The sequence below is a fragment of the Panicum hallii genome, chromosome 4, assembly GCF_002211085.1.
Source record: "Panicum hallii strain FIL2 chromosome 4, PHallii_v3.1, whole genome shotgun sequence".
Classification (NCBI taxonomy): Eukaryota; Viridiplantae; Streptophyta; class Magnoliopsida; order Poales; family Poaceae; genus Panicum; species Panicum hallii.
Window position 1 is genome coordinate 47,671,303 of NC_038045.1, and position 16,327 is coordinate 47,687,629.

The 16,327-nt window shown below is 53.1% G+C and overlaps 4 protein-coding genes across 6 annotated transcripts; 1 reads left to right on the forward strand and 3 right to left on the reverse strand.

Annotated features, from left to right (window-relative positions):
- Positions 1-1,672: 1,672 nt before the first annotated feature.
- Positions 1,673-6,285, reverse strand: LOC112889588 (mitochondrial phosphate carrier protein 3, mitochondrial-like). Its single transcript, XM_025956305.1, has 6 exons — positions 5,882-6,285; positions 4,271-4,632; positions 4,133-4,176; positions 2,449-2,663; positions 2,225-2,349; positions 1,673-2,110 (listed from the first exon to the last, which is right to left on the reverse strand). The coding sequence occupies exons 1-6, from the start codon at positions 6,158-6,160 to the stop codon at positions 2,038-2,040; spliced, it is 1,098 nt and encodes a 365-aa protein (XP_025812090.1). The 5' UTR covers positions 6,161-6,285; the 3' UTR covers positions 1,673-2,037.
- A 1,124-nt stretch (positions 6,286-7,409) lies between these two features.
- LOC112888668 (E3 ubiquitin-protein ligase RING1-like) lies at positions 7,410-8,574 on the forward strand. Its single transcript, XM_025954943.1, has one exon. The coding sequence runs from the start codon at positions 7,548-7,550 to the stop codon at positions 8,496-8,498; it is 951 nt and encodes a 316-aa protein (XP_025810728.1). The 5' UTR covers positions 7,410-7,547; the 3' UTR covers positions 8,499-8,574.
- A 691-nt stretch (positions 8,575-9,265) lies between these two features.
- LOC112890576 (transcription factor GTE9-like) lies at positions 9,266-10,852 on the reverse strand. The gene has a single exon (XM_025957444.1). It carries the CDS (start codon positions 10,736-10,738, stop codon positions 9,266-9,268), a length of 1,473 nt encoding a protein of 490 aa, XP_025813229.1. The 5' UTR covers positions 10,739-10,852.
- A 1,189-nt stretch (positions 10,853-12,041) lies between these two features.
- Positions 12,042-14,000, reverse strand: LOC112888670 (ethylene-responsive transcription factor ERF014-like). 3 transcript variants are annotated; one of them, XM_025954946.1, is made up of 3 exons: positions 12,723-14,000; positions 12,553-12,636; positions 12,042-12,173 (listed from the first exon to the last, which is right to left on the reverse strand). In XM_025954946.1, the coding sequence occupies exon 1, from the start codon at positions 13,510-13,512 to the stop codon at positions 12,817-12,819; it is 696 nt and encodes a 231-aa protein (XP_025810731.1). In that variant the 5' UTR covers positions 13,513-14,000; the 3' UTR covers positions 12,042-12,173; positions 12,553-12,636; positions 12,723-12,816. The 3 variants fall into 3 exon arrangements, with proteins under 3 accessions (XP_025810731.1, XP_025810729.1, XP_025810730.1); XM_025954944.1 differs by having other exon boundaries at positions 12,553-13,998; XM_025954945.1 differs by lacking the exon at positions 12,042-12,173 and having other exon boundaries at positions 12,395-12,636.
- Positions 14,001-16,327: the final 2,327 nt, after the last annotated feature.

Genomic DNA, 16,327 nt, shown 5'->3' on the forward strand with positions numbered 1-16,327 from the left:
AACCCTTTTGTTAAATTTTCTAACACATGGACAGCATGGTCACCCAGCTATTGACTAGTTAGCTAATCTTTAGCTAGCTAAAGAAGACTATTATCAGTTAGCTAGCTAATCATTAGTTGGAGAGGATCCAAACAAGACCACCTCGATGATAAGCAGCGTCGTGTTAATTGCTAGCTAGCTTCGTTCGGCGCCAAACCCTGGCCCTCCCAATTCCGGAATGGACTTTTGTACCGACATACGGATCGTAGATCGATGTCTAAACAATTGATGTTTGGCAGGCGATCGGAGATTTGGAACTATCCATCCATGGCCGCCAGTAAGCGAGGAGGAGGAGGAGGAGGAGAAGATTCGGTCGGGAAGGGAAAGCCCAGCCATCCAAGCTACTTCCCCCGCGTGCGCATGCAATGCAACAGCAGCCTGTGAGCACGTACTGAGCACTACTAGTCTCCCCCCGGCAGGATCGGAGCTCAGCTAAGGCAGGGCAGCAGGTACTGGCGCCGAGCACAGGGACACGGGGCTGGCACGCCTCTCCTCCTGCGCTCTCGCTCCATCAGCTGCGTGGTTGGCTTGTCGTTGTCTTCTTCGAATTCGCGGCGGCTAAGCCGCGCCGTCGTCCTAAGGGACGCGCGGGGGTTGCGTGCGCGCGGGGCGAATCTCCCCGGTCTTCGACCGGCGCTCGTGGGCGGGCCGCCGGTGCGGGGGCTCCTCCGGAGCAGATGGCCGCGGAATGCGACGGGGAGGGAGAGGGGCCGAGGTGTATGCTCGCGCGCACGCGCACTCGACAAGTGGCCGGCGGCAGCTTTCCAGCTGCGATTGGGCGGCAGGCATGGCAACGCTATCGTCGATCGGCCACGGCGACGCACGCGAGAAGTGGCCGGCAAGTCTCGGGCTGGCCAAATGTCTGGTCAACTTGCACTGTGTTTGGTAAGCCGGCTTGGCTGGATGCAAGTTCGTTCCCGTTCCGTTTCTCTTGGTCCGAGATCCATCAGCAGATCAATTCAGTCCGTTTGGATCGGCCAAATAACAAAATTAAGTAGTACAGCTTGAATCCTTATACCCCCATAATTAAACTCAAACCACAGCAAGCACGCACCGGCCGAAAGAACAGCGGTTATTGGGTGATCACTGAACACGCCCACCACCAGTACGTACATAAATCTGAGCACGAAGCAGTCGAGAAACCGGGACAGACCGGCCGATCGTTCCCGTTTTCTTGCCAAGTTCCTCGTCGAAGCAAGGCGCCTACCGCAGCAGCAGCGCAAGAGGGACGCCACGCACAATGGCCGCCGAGCTGCTGAAAGAAAGAACGAGCTGCAGAACCGGAGCAGAGCGGCAGAATAAGAACGTCCGCCGGGCCCGCGTGGCGACCAAAAGAAATGGGTAGCGGACGCCTGCAGCCGCCGGAGAAACCCGACATGCCGCCACCGCCGCCGCGCGCGCGGCCCAAGCAACAGAGGCGTACGCAGGGCTGCGACGACGATGGCGACAGGTCTGCCAGTATCTGCTGGCACCATCAGCAGGCGCGGAGCCGCCCGCTGGCCAGCAGGGCGCGCCGCAGAGTGGCGCTCCGATGCATGCACCTGCTCGCGACGCCACCAGTAATCATATTTCACAACCAGTAGGCAAACCAACAGAACGCAAGTCCAAACTATAAGCAATGCACAATCTAATCTTAGAGAAAGCAGCATCCTACTGAAATTCAGAGCTTGAACTTTGTCATCAACTAGTTCATATGGAGGACCAGTGATGCCAAAAAATTGGCAGCACATGAAAGGTGCTGTAATGTGAACAAACCTTGGCACAGGTGAAACCAAAACCAGGGCTCCTAACAGTGATGTGAACCTAAAATTTATTATATATCAAGCACTACTCTTGGGCAAAAAGAACTATGATCACCGGTTTAGCGAGTTCCTCTCGTCCTAAGGATGACAGCCATCCTCTAAAGAATTCAGAACATAAAGGTTGAACTCATGTAATTGGAACATTTGTCATCGGTAAAGAATGACCGCTGCATTCTAGTTGTCGTGATATGAAGGATCAGGCACTGGCCTTCAACGCAGCCTCCTCTGCGGTAGGGGCTGGTGCAGGTGTAACACCACCAGTAGTAGGCCTGTGTAATTGAAAAGGCAATCATCAGTTATTTCTTAATGCAAAGGGAATATGCAGTTAAATTTAATCTTTGTAAAGGCTAAAATGTTCTGAAAAAAGCAAGGAAGGCACTTACAATCCAACCATGACTTTGAATGCATCATAAATTCCCCACTGAGCTCCAGTAAGAGTACCGATCATGACAATACGAAGGGGTAGTCCTCGAGTGAAGAGGCCCCAGAGGCCAAGCTTCTTAACAGCCTGCAGAAGCATGTACAATGAGTAACCAATGAACAACACAGCAAAAGGGGAGAAAAAAACTAAATCATCTTAAGAAGCGAATAAGTATAATGTGCTTACATCACCCACTGTAGCACCCTTGGCATTGTTCAGGAAAGAGACCAAGTTATCTGCCGGGTGAGAAACAATGGCGCAGAAGACACCAGCAACGTAGCCACCAGCAAAGCTGATACCCAACTGGAAAGGTTTGCTACACTCTGACTTTGGAACAGGAACAGCATGCTTGTAGATAAGTTCAACGATGGTCTCAAATGAAGCAAACTTCATCATTGTGTCTGAACATAAATCATTAAAATGTGTAAGTGTGTGAAACATATATAAAGAGCTAAGGGAGAACAAGGTATTCAACACAAATATCAAGTCTAACTGTCCAAGCACAATTGATTATGTAGTCAAGAAATAGGTGCTACACATTAAAATTCTCCAAAAGGTTATTTAAAAACTATCAACGAGAAGGAAAAACAAATATGTTTTAATGTTTAAGTCCACAACCACAACCATATATCTGTAATTCTGTGGTGTCTAAGGAACAAGGCACTTCAAATGTAGATTTTAGTGTACTGAACATGTCTATGATATAAGATCAAGCAATGCCGCAATGAGTAATACTAGGAGAGCCTTTTTCTCATCTTGAAAGTATAAAAAGAGGATAAATAGGGGCTTTTCTACTTTCTTTAATAAACTTTTTGAGAAATCATAGCTTTGATGCTAATAACATAGTGGGGGTTGACTAATGTTCATATAGTTATTTCTGCCCAAAGCAAAGAATCATATTGATCAGTGCTTACCAGAAAATAATTGCAATGAGAACATGTGGATCATGATAATATTTGCTATTCTAAACCAATATGGATATTAAACTAAAGCGAAGAAACATTCATATCGAAAGCTGGTCTACTCCAATATGCCTTTATAAAAACGAGATTAATAAAAATGGTCAGTTTTGATCTCACTGAGATCAGACTAGTAAGATTTTTCAAGGGCAGTTTTGAACTCTATGCATAATAAATTTACCAAGGGTATTCTCCAAAGGGAAGATACCTCAAACTTTTTTAAAAAAAGGAAAAAGAAACATTGTTCGCCTACACGGCCGTTTAGCCCGTGTACACACCGTGTAAACGCTACACAGTGACCAGTCGTGTCCGTTTAATCAGCCGTTTACTCCATTTAATGACCATTTAATCCATTTAATTGACCGTTTAGTCAGAATAAATAGATACACGGAAGGGGACCGACTGTTTAGCGTTTACCGTTTAGGCTAACACTGAAAAGAAACTACCATGGGATGAACTTTTGGCATCATCGAAGAGGAGTAACATGGACTATGGAGTATGAGGGTGCTAAATCACAAAGTTCGGCATGAGAAGAGCAAGGGCAATGGAAACTGAGACAAACATGTCATGTAGGTTATGACTGAGTTTGATTTGAAAAAGCATAATTTGAAGCAGACGAAAGTTGTCAAATTGAAGAGACAGTAGATATTCAGACTTAAACTAGTCACCCTTAGATAAATTTAAACAACGAATGGGAGGGTGTCCAACCATCTAATAGTGACTATGCGGTAAATAAACTGAAGCGTAATGCAACAGTCCTATTCTCATGACTAAAGCAGAGCACACGAATAAGTACAGTAAGATAGGACCATTAACATGAAAGGCTGCCAAAAGTCTGAAAACAGACAACTGCGGAAGGAAAAAAACATCACATAATAACAGAACAAATAAGCTGCCCAGGATCTACTTACAAGGAATCTGACGACCCCAGAGAGGAACAATTCCCTTGTAAAGCCTGCAGGTTTGAAAACAAAAAGGTGTTACACTACAGAACTGAATGACAAGCATAAATTAACTCAAATTTAAAGAAAATAAGGTGAAATACTAACCCCAGGGCACCCTCAGATCTGATGAACTTAGGGAGGCCATCACTGAGCCCACGAGCAAAACCAGGCTGTGTCTGCACACGGACCTTGACGGCTTCAAAGGGGCAGAGAGCCACATCAGCAATCACCTCAGCAGAAGCCGACCCAGCAAGGTATATCAAGGTCTTGTATTTCTGAGCATACTCAGGCCCTGCAATATCTGAGTAGTACTTCTTGAAGAACTCATAGAATCCAAACTTGCAAGCTCCCTGAGCACTGTAACCCAGCAGGGTGGGCACCCATCCCCTGAAGAAGCCCCTCACTCCTTGCTCCTTGGCCAGAATTCCAAACCCGGATGTGATGCTCTTGTATTTCGCTGGGTCGATCTGGAACATTAATTAAGATGGTAATGTCAAAAATCATATACCACATTCTTCTGCTGGCAATGTTCAAAAAAGTGCTAGGCGGTATCTAGGCAGTGACCCACCGCCTAGAGCCTAAGCGAGCCTAGGCGTTTCAAGGCGTTAGCACATACACACATATACATATATATCTTGTTATACACATACATGTATCTCTAAAAGAAAAAGAAAAATAAGAAGCTAATGGGCCTAACTTTGGAAAAAGCCCATTAAAACAGCCCAACCCACCTCCCAGCCTCCCCTCTTATCCACTCACCGCTCCCTCGATTCCTCGCTCACCCACCCGTCGCCCATGCTTCCTCTTCCTCCGCCGCCCACCCGCCCACCCCTGCCTCCTCTCCCTCCGCCCGCCCCTGCCTCCTCCTCCTCCTCCGCCCGCCCGCCCCTGCCTCCTCTTCCTCCTCCCCGGCCGCCAGCCCGCCCACCCCTGCCTCCGCTTCCTCCGCCGCCGCCGCCGCCCGCCCGCCCCTGCCTCCGCTTCCTCCTCCGCCGCCAGCCCCTGCCTCCTCCACCGCCAGCCCCTGCCTCCTCCGCCGCCACACGCTGTCCCTGCTGCCACCACCTCCTCCCGGCCGCGCCTATCCTCCGCCTACCCCCCTAGGCGAGGCAGCACCCCTCCGCCTATCGCATAAGCACGCCTAGGCGAACACCTAGCAGCGCCTTTTTGAACATTGTCTGCTGGTGACAGACTAAACAAACAATCCAAACTTATTCATATCAATGATCTATATATCAACCTAACCACTGCACAGTAAACTACAAAACCATGCGTTACTATTTGGGGTATCACATTACCTACATAACCATGTTGGGCCCACTAACACAGTAATCAGGGAAACAATTCCACTGGAATATAATTATCCTAAACCAGTTGGTTACTACATAGATGTACAAAACAATCAGTCCTGGTTCGACTAAGCAAGTGGTAAAATGCCAAAACCGAACCGAATCTACGCCAGTTTAACATACAAGGTCCAACCATGATGTCGAAGAATAGCTACTAGTGCTAACTTAGTGAGATTCTTCACTGGCATCAGCAGATCACACGTTAAGTAAACACTTAGCACAGCAACTAAACAAAGAGCAAAACTGAATCGTGGATCTACGGGAAGTATATTCATCGCCGCCGGATCTAACAAAGCTCAGTCCGATTCGTAACCCGGGGAGCAGCAAAGTGCTGGATCTACCACCCCACCCACCACAAACCACACACCTGCATGTTGCACTTGACGAGGTCGAGCGGCGTGACGGCCATGTGGGTGAGCCCGCAGCTGGCGATGCCTCCGGCCGTGCAGGCGGCGTAGAAAGCCGGCGAGTACATCTCGATCTTCTCCTTGGGCGCCTGGATCGGGAACGACGGCGCGCCCCCACTTGCCGGTGCCGCAGCGGGCGAGGCGGGGAGGCTGGAGGAGCCGGCGAAGGACTTCGCCGCCGCCGGGGCGTAGAGGAAGCTCGGGAGGAGCGACTCGCGGGAGCGGTCGAAGAGCGCCATTGCCGCCGAGACTCGGAGGGTTTGCTCGGCTGGGCCAATCCTCTCGGCGGTGGCGGTGCTCTCTGCGCTCGCGCGGTCGCGTGGATTTGGCGAAAGGGGAATGGGAGAGGGGGAGGCGGCGGAGTCCAGGTCCCCGGATCTATTTCGGCGGCGTGGACGATGCGCGCTTTGCTGGGAGTGGGGCCCAGTGGGAAGTGGGTCCCGGTGGCAGTGTGTGTTAGCTTGACGTATTCTCGCCTTCTTGGGCTGTGTGTTGTGATTGGCTTGACGACTTTAGGGTCGTTTGCATCCGTCCGACGGTTCCGTGGTATCATGGACATTAATCAAAAATAAAAATATTAAATATAGATTAATTATAAAACTAATTGTATACGTAGAAATCAATTCGTGAGATGAATATATTAAATCTAATTAAGTCATGAATTGATAATGTTGTGCTACAGTAAACATGTGCTAATTATAGATTAATTAGATTTAATAAATTCATCTTGTAAATTAATCTTTATTTATACAATTAGTTTTATAGTTATCTGGACATCCAAATATTCGATACGATCCGGACTAAAAAGTCAATCCTATGGATAATACTTGCTAGCTTTGCCTGTGTGTTGTAAACTTGTGATTGGTTTGTGGCAGTACGTGGACCGACTTTTAAGTTTGAACGTAAATCGCATGAATTATGCTGCCTATGTTCCTTTAAGAAAAATGCTGCCTATGTTCCGTTTTGTCAAAACAAATTTATTTTAAACTACAAGGTTGTAAGATGTTATAGTTTTTAAACTATTGGTGTGCTATCTGGATTGTAATTTAAGACTTATTATGTTATTTAGTAGTTGTGTTCCGAATTGTTAAGTAATTTTTATAATTTTACCGAATTGCTAAATTAATTTTATCGGTTTGCATATAAATATTTTAATTTAGCATATCCTATATAAAAAAATTCTAGCTCCACCACTGACAGGAGGCCTGTGGAAGTGAAGTGGGAGCATGTGTTCTATCGTGTGGAGAAGACAGAAGATCATAACGCGCGTGTGAGGAAGAACACCGAGTCTGTTCTGAACAAGAATCAGCGTGGCAACCGAAAGAAAAATGTCAATGCCATTCACATCAGAACAAGGAAGGAACGTGCTTACGTGCTACAGTGTTCCTAGCTACACCACCCCCTGTAAGGCAGAATCGTGTTCATCTCCTCGCAAAAGCCATTCCTTCCCGCCGAGCCGCACCTTGGTAACCTTGCCGCCGTCCCAATCAAACAGCCATGGCGCCATCCCAATTCCCTCAGGAATCCTCTTATACTAGGTCCTCCCTCGTGCGCGTCCTGCAACCTCGGCTCATTCAAGCTAGCCACGGCGAGCGGGGCGGGGGCGACTAGCTAAGCTTGCCGGCCATGTCCACGGGCGCTGGCGGTGGCGTGCGCCGGCGCCGGCGGACGTGGCGCCTGTACTGGTGCTACGTGTGCGGCCGCGCGGTGCGCGCCGTGTCGTACCCGACCTCGGACGTCTTCTGCCCGCGCTGCTTCGGCCGCTTCCTCCACGAGATCGACCTGCCGGCGCCGCGACCCGTGCTCCCGCCGCCCGACCGGTTCTTCCAGCCGCCGTTCCTCCCGCACGACGGCCCCCGCCGGTGGGTCGTATACACCGGCGACGCCACGGCCGACGCCGACACGCCGCTCCCCCGCCGCCGCCGCCCCCGGCGCGTCCCGTCCCCGCCGCCGTCCCCCGCGACGCGGCGCCCGGACGACGACGACGCCCCCGTCGACGCGCCACCGCCACCGCCTCCCACCGTGGTCGGCTGGGACGAGTTCCTCGTCGGGCCCAACCTGGACGCGCTCATCGAGCGCCTCACGCAGGACGACCGCCCCGGGCCGGCTCCCGCGCCGGAGTCGGCCATCGAGTCCCTCCCCACGGTGCGGGTGTCCCCGGCGCACCTGTCGGACGGCCCGCAGTGCCCCGTGTGCAAGGAGGAGTTCGAGCTCGGGGAGGCCGCGCGCGAGCTGCCGTGCAAGCACGCGTACCACGCCGACTGCATCGTGCCGTGGCTCCGGCTCCACAACTCGTGCCCGGTGTGCCGGCAGGAGCTGCCGGAGCAGGCGGATGGATCCCGGGAGGGCGGCGTCGAAGAAGGAAGTGGGGAGGCGGAGGCGCCGGGGCCGGTGGTGGTGGCCGGCTGGGGGCCGCTGGCTTGGCTGCCGTTGCCACGCGCGCCGGACGGGGACGCTTGGGAGAGCAGTGGAGCGGACGACGGTGACGCCGCCGGGCGTGGTGCTTGTGCGGCGGCTGTCCTGCAGTCTTTTGTCGTCGTCGCCGCTTGCTTTGTCGCCCTCTCGTTCTTTGTTTGAGATCGAGATGTGTCAGCTCATGGAGCAGGAACAGAGCACACACGATGGCAACACGGCCATAATCACCACTGTATACATGATGATAAATTGATATATTACTGGCCAACATCTTTTTTTTGTGCGTGTGGAATTGTTGCAAAACAAACAACCTTCATATACACATCATGTTCACTTGTTCAGTATGGTTGTGATTGGTTGGTTGTATTAGTTCCTAGCCAGACTAGCTCTATCCTAGACCAATCATAACCAGGCTAAATCAATGCAATGTGTTTGTGTTTGGTTGGGTGACTTAAGATAACCAAGTATGTTCTTTTTACCTTGTGCAGCCTACGTAGTGGAAAACAGAACTCATTTGCGTTTCCAGGAAGCCAGGCTAGAGGGCCATTTTTGCATTCCTAGCCTGCACTCCACGAGCCACAAGCGTGGCTAGGGATTTGTGCACGCAACCAATCACAACCATATATTGTTCATTGCTTGATAGGCTTGCTAAGCTCTGAGTAATAGTACTATACGGGATCAGGATTGCATGATTCTACTCCATGTCTAGTTTCAGCCGAGTTACAAGAACATCATCGATCATCTCTTCACTAACTTGTCGCTCCACTAGTGCCCCTCCCCATTGCGCATGTAACGCAGTGCAGGAAGTATAATGCCAAGTTGCATCAACATCATGGACGATGGATCGATCGTTTCCAGCTAAGTTTCTTTTATCTGTCTTCAGTAACCTTGTTGCTTCCTTTTTCATCTTCCTCGCGCACCATGGCCTGCTACTCTGCTTTCAAGAAGAGCCCAAGTAGCCTCTGCACCGGGCTGCCACGACCAGGAGCACGCCGCTCAGAGGTCACAGCGTGCTCCACCGGAGTGATCCCCAGCTGCCTCAGGTGCATCGGGTGTACGCAGTCGCCGATCGGCTTCGCGTTCCTCTCCATCTCTTCCAGCTCTTCATAGGCTCGCTGCCTCGCCGGATGCCGCCGCCTGCGCAGCATCTGGCAAGCCCTGGCGATGAGATCACGATACGTCGCCTGAGGGATACTCTGGTCGCGTGCGATCGGAAGCGCCTCCAGCGCCGTCTCGGGCTCGTCGCCTCTTTCGGGAAGAATCAGAGGAACCAGGCTGCCTCCGACACTCTCATGGTCGGCAAACTTCGCCGCTGCGCCCCCGCGTTCCTCTATCCGGCACTCCCCGTCTTCAAGTGAGCACGGCGATGAGCACAGAACCTTGTCCGGCACTCCCACGGGAGAGGCGCCGGGAGAGGTATTGTGAAGGACGGCCGGAGCCGGGCTGCTTGTCACGCTCTCGTCGTCGGAGCCGGAGTCGCCGCTATCAGAATGTGATGGATCGCTGGAGGATCCGGAAGAGCAGCTTGAACTGCTACTGCTACTGCTACTGCCAGGGCGGTTTCCTGGTCCAGCGAGCGTCTTGGTTGCCACAGGGGAGGCGTCGCCGCAGATGTCGACCAACATGTCCGCCGCCTCCTCCTCTATCTCGCCGCCCTCAAGCAAACGCGGCGGTGAACGAAGAACCTGTTCTGCTGCCGTGGGAGAGGCGTCGACGCATATATCAACGATGGCGTCGTCCTCCTCGACGACGATCTCGCCGTCTTCATGTTGATCCGGCGACGACCGGCTAATGGGCCTCGATGCGCTCGCCGCATCCGTCTGGTGCCGGCGCTTCTCCCCTTCAGCGAACTCGTCCAGCAACTTCCTCAGCTCGGGCATTGCGGAGCGCCTCATGGATCCGAGGTCGATCTCTATCTCGCCGCTGTTCCCGTCTTCGTGGCCGGTGCACTCCTCCTTAAGGAACTCGAGGATGTGAGCTGGCATGTTCGACGAGAGCGACGCGACTCGGGCGACCAGGTTGGAGATCTCGTCCGCTGACATCCTGGGTTCGACGACGATCTCCGCGAGAGGCATCGTCTTCCTTCTCTTGGCACATGGCGTCCTCTCCGCCTCCGTAGCCTCCGATCGGTGTTCCGCCGCCAAGAACCGGCCGTCCTTGCCGCAACGAGCTGCCGCGCGGCCGTTGCCGACGGTCTTGCCGGACAGGAGCTCCGCCTTCCTGAGGAGGCCGCGGAGCGCCTCCATCTCCGCGCGCAGCCTCTTCCGGAGAATCAGCTGGGGATCTTGATTGGAGATGTCGGCGGGCACCTTCGTGCCGGGCCCTTCGCCGGCGACGCGGCGGCGGCCAGCCCCAGCCATGCCGCGCGACTCCCCGGGCTTCCTCGCCGGCGCCCGGGCCATGAGACCAGGCATCTTCCTCGCGGCGTGGATCGCCTGCCTCCGCTAGCTTCTCGCCCTATGCAGCCGTGTTGCAGCAGCCGAGGGGGAGATTGGCTGGAGGCGTGGATTGGATTGGACTCGCCGCCACTCCTCCGATTGGCCTTATATAAAGTTGCTAGCAGGGTGTTCCGAATCTGACACGAACAACGGGATCGCCGGAGCCGGTGGTCGTGTGGTGGTGCTAATATTGCTTGCGATCCACGCCGCGAACGCATGAAGAAACGAGTTCGAATTCGACTCGTCCCAGATTGTTATAATGCTTCAACTAGGACGTCCGATGAGAAAAGAAAAATCGGACGCTCTCCACGGTCCACAACAGCGGATCCTTATCTACGCCATGACGCTTCCGTCGCTTTTTGAATCGCATCTCTCTCCTTCGTTCTTTCGGTCGTCAACACCAGCAATCTCCCCCTCCCTGCCATGGCTCCACACACAAATCTTTCCTTAGCAGATCCACCGCATGCTCCCGTTCCCTAGCCCCTAGGGCCAGTGCCCTCCGCCCCCACCCTGCAGCAAGGCCCCGTCAACCACACACGGTCACAACTATTGTCGCCAGGGCTCCAAACATTTTCTAGGTCCACCACTGGTAGCGGATATATTTGAATGTTGCGAACAGGTACATTGAAGTGTTAAAGCGATGTCTTCCAAATGTTATCGTGTTAATTTGATTATCAGCGTGTTTCAAGCACTCGTTTGAATTGTTGCAGATGGCGTTTTCATTTGTTGAATTTCTCTCCTCTCTTCCTCTGCTTGTTCCCTCGATGATCAGAGAGCTAGTTTACTCTCATGTGTAGAATTCTTTTCATGACTTGTTTTTGTGTCCCTGGTCCTGGCGAGAGAGACGTATACATATAGTAGCTGAGTGTGTCTGGTCACCTCCCCTAGCTCAACATGACGTTTCGATAAAGAAAGCACAAGCCACCAGCAATAACCAAGCACTAAGCACTAATCACTTCCGTTCATACGTTACTCACTGATGAAACCGATCAGTTGGTTCATGATAAACCGTGGCCGTAATTAGAGCGTGTGGTGGCAACTTGGGCTACCGTTCCCACATTAGTGTAAAAAGGCCAGGGCTGGCGGCCCACTTTGCCTTGCACATTTACTAATTCTGGGCCTCATGAAAACAGTATATGGGCCGTAATGCGGACGTCAGACCTTACCGGATGAACTGGGCTGAGACGCCAACGCATACGGCGGCCCGGTCCCTATTCCTAGCCCAGTTCTTTTCTCGTGTTCTTCTTGTATGCACATTTGTGAGTCTCAAAAAATTTGTTTTCACCAAATAAATCGAGGAAAACTTTAAAAATAGAAAAAGAATCTGATAGTACATTTTCTGCTATGTAGCTCCCCTCATCCTTGTTGTTTTCTGGCTCCACCCCTGGTAACTCATGTCCTGAAAGTGTAATGTAATCACCATTGCTAAAATATACAAGTACTTTATGGTCTCAAAAAAAGTACTTCGCTGGGCATGGTAAATGGAACTGCTAGTGGCGAAGCTTCACATGAATTTTAGGTGTGCCAACAGTCGTAAAAATGGATAGGCTAGCAATATTAAACCTGATTATAATTAAATAAAAATGAATACGTTGTTGTACACTGCTTTTGGCTTTTCAATATATAACCAGTAGGGGAGAACAACCCTCTTGTTACGTCAAAATAAATAAATAGATATGCAAATAGTTGGGATGGAGCAACCCATTTCGATAGGTTAGTGTGGCTGCAGGGAGTGCCAATTACTCACAACAATCAATTACACTTCTAATAAAGCTTACCTTTACTGATAACAAGCGACGATAGTAGGGAGGTTAACTCCCTGGAAGCTACCTTAAAACATGGAGCTCCATGAGAGCTCCCCCCTACAACGCATGGTTACTATAATTAGCTTATTACAATTGTTTACATTGAATTTGAATTATCAAATATATATGGAATTTAACTATACTTTTTCGTGCCAACGGTGACCGGCGTTTTGGTCACCTGATCGGCGATTAGTCAGTAACTGAATTGTCGCTCCCGTTTCTCTGATGCCGGCCGCTTCAGCACCCGAGAGCGGAGAAGCTCCAGAGCGCGATGTCGCCCTCCTCCTCCCAGCAGGCGTCGTCCGCCGCCGCCGGCGCCGGAGCGAAGAAGGCGCTGCAGGGGTCCATCATGGCGTACTCCATGCACTTGGGCGACTGGAAGAAGGCGTCGATGTCCGCGAGCGAGCTGTAGTAGTCCGCGTCGGCGTCGCCGTAGTGGTGCGCCGGCAGCTCGCTCTCGCTGCTCAGCGTGGACTCCGGGGAGCTGACCGCGGAGGCGTCATCGCTGGGCGAGCCGCTGCTCCACGCCGGGGTGGCGGCGGTGGTGCCGCTGCACGCGCTGTCGGCATTGTCGGCGGCGCACGCCGCGAAGCCCGCGCCGCCGGCCGCTGCTGCTGCGGCGGCGGCGACGCGCTGGATTGCCTTGGGCGACATGGCGGCCGGGGGCAGGTCGAACGGGAGGCGGAGCGGGAAGTTGAGGTCCGCGGCCGCCGCGGAGCCCTTGAGGCAGAGCAGCGCGGCGTCGTAGGCCCGCGCCGCGGCCTCGGCGGTGGAGTGGGACCCCAGCCATATCCGCGTCTTCTGCCCCGGCGCCCGCACCTCTGACACCCACGAACCCCAGCTCCGCATCCGCACGCCCTTGTACGTTCTCTTCGCGCCGTGCTTCGCCGCCGCCGACGCGGTGTCATTGCTCGCCGCCGCCGCCTTCACCATGGCTGCCGCCTCGCTCGCTCTCCGGCTCCTCGCTCGCTTCGGTTTCTTGGTGCTTCGCCTGACGCGACGGCGATGGTTCCTTCCTCGGTGCGATGTGTCGCTGTGTGTGCTACCAGCTCGATCAGTGCTGCTGCTGCTGCTTGTTGTCTGCTTGGAAAACCTTGGTGGCGATGGCCGGATTTATAGGACGGCACCAACACGACTGTGCCAATGTCAATGTGAGCGTCTCACGCATTAGTTTAAGCCTTGCCCAGTGGTTGAGCATTTGAATAGCTTTCCCGTTCACACATCAGGGCGATCCTGATCGAGCACACACCATGCCATCCATCCCTGGTCAGCCGTACAGCTGCCAGTGATGCAGCGGAGGGAATTTTTAAAGCGAACGAGGAAGCATCGTCCTGCTGCTGAATCGAGCGCTGGTGGTGGCGTCGAGTAGACGGAGGAGGAGCAGGAGCTCGCCCAGCCCAGGTGGGCACACTGTGCTCTGCGCAGCGGCATATGCTAAACAAAGCCGAGTGGATTCTGGTTAAGGATCCGGCGTGCCTGGATGCCGTACGACTTGCGCGCGCAGCACAGCTGTGATCCGAGACGAACTGGCGAAACCGAGTTCGGGGCGGGTCAACCGCGCCTGGCTGTCACTCGGAACGGATCGATGATGATAGCTCCTGATCATACTCGCATGCTCTAGATTAGATCAGAGTGCTGTAAACCTGTGGACATTGTAAACGGCTTGAGATTTAAGCTTGGATCTCGTCACTGGATAGGCCTGTGGACTTGTTAGTTGCTGCTGCAAAGCTTTGGTCTCTCACTGGCATGTGAGTCGACAGGCGAATTCAACCAACTGGACGCCCTAACCATTAATCTACTACTACTACTACTTCTACTAGGAGCTAATACTTGGACAATATTGGCACAAGCACAATGGTCGTGTTTTTTTTTTCTTTCTGATTTCTGACCAAACGCAACGGCGAGTGAACCTAACCCTGCATGGCTGCATGTGTGATGCGCAACCCGGTCGTTTTTCCAGCTGTGAGTTTAACCTGCCGACGCCCGGGGTTGACTGCACTGCACACTAGATCTTGACAAGTTGGCGCCGTACGTGGCGGCCACATGGCCGCGGCAACTTTTTCCCACCTCGGCACGCGATCGACGAGGCCGCCGGCCGCCGCTGCTCTCGGTTCGTTCGTGCTCGCCCGGCCCGGCCATGAACAGCAGTGGGAACTCACGCCTCGCCCACACACCTTCCAACAGCCGCGTTACATTGCAGCAGGGATTAGTACTGGTACGAGTAGATTACCGCATTGCTAATGAAGAAGTTAGGAAGGGGTAACATGCGAGGTGGGGGGCTTTGTTTATTCGGCCCGGCAGCTTCGCGGATTCCGGGGGGCGTAGGCGATGGGATGAGGACGGCGACAGGACATCGGTTGGGGGGCTTGGCGGCGGCGGCGGCGGCGGCGTACGGCGTCAGCACGGCAGCGACCGCTCTCGCGCTGCTACGGACGCGGGCGCGTACGTACGAAGCCGTGTGCTCCGGTCGCCAGCAGAGGCAGCTGGAGCTAGCTGCGCGCTGGCCCGGGGCAACTTGCAGCGGCGCTGGCTGCCTGCCGAGGACGGGAGGGTGGTTGGATATAGGATTGGATGGATGGATTGGGGTGGGACGCCTCCGGCAGAAACCGCGTTGCTCCTGGGCGCGAGATACTCTTACTCTGCAGCAGCTAGGGTAGCTACTGAGCGTGGCCATTGGTGGCCGATGGTTGCTAGTGTGAGTTGAGTTCTCAAACTGAGGTGCCACGGCCAGACGTGTATGATGCACCTGCCGACGACGGTTACAGCTCCTTCAGAGTTCAGACAGTAAACCATCGATCCATGAATCTGAACGCAAATATGCATGGCAGATGGCCAGATCAAGTGAAGTGCTTCTAGAAATGCCCTTTTTGCATTCATTTCCTAGTTCCCAGTGGTCCTCTGCTTCATCCTCTGCAGTGCTCGTGCAGTCGTGTTCACATGCTACCGTTCCTACGTTTGTCTTTGGAAAAGATGCGTTGTAACTAAGTCGTAACACATGCAGTGTCTACTTCTCCAAAAAAAAAAACACATGCAATGTCTACCTGACGGCCATGGCTCGGTTAATCCTGCTGTCTCCTTCACAACGTCAGCAGAAAGAACCCTCGACAAGCAGAGCCAGCAGACCAGCAGCCCGCCGGGGTAGCGTCTCGGCGTGGCCCACGCTCACGCGGTTTAACAGCCTAGCTCGCAGAGACCGACCGCCCCTCTGCTCTGCAGATGATCTCATGATGCGAGAGTGACAGACAGACCAATGATGGATGAACATGCACGATCCCTTTGTCTCTCAACCCATTTTTTTCCCCTTCTTTCTTTTCTCTCACTCCATCTGTTGTTTTTCGCGTCCGTTTCGTCAAAGAGGACCGAGGAAACAGTTCATCTTTTCCACCGGTATCTTTCGCCCCGTCGTCAGCGTGGAGCTGGAAGGCATTGGGCCGCGCAGCGGACAGGGAGCTGAGCAGGGGCATGGGCAGGAAGATGGCCGGAAGCTTCTTCCCACGAGCAAGGTCGCTGTTCTTCAGGTTCTCAAAAGGTAGAAAAAACAAAGGTTGCAGTTCTTCAGGAATTTCTTTTTCACAAAGGACCAAGATTTAGTACTAAACATCGAGAGGTTTTGATTCTCAGAAAAAGAGAGAGAGAAAAAAGAGCTTTTGATTCGCCCAGAAAGAGCACGAGCCTTGTCTCACTTTGAGCCGGAGCGTCACGTTGGTCTGACGCGCTCAGGAGTGAAGACAAGCTGGGTGTGTAAGTG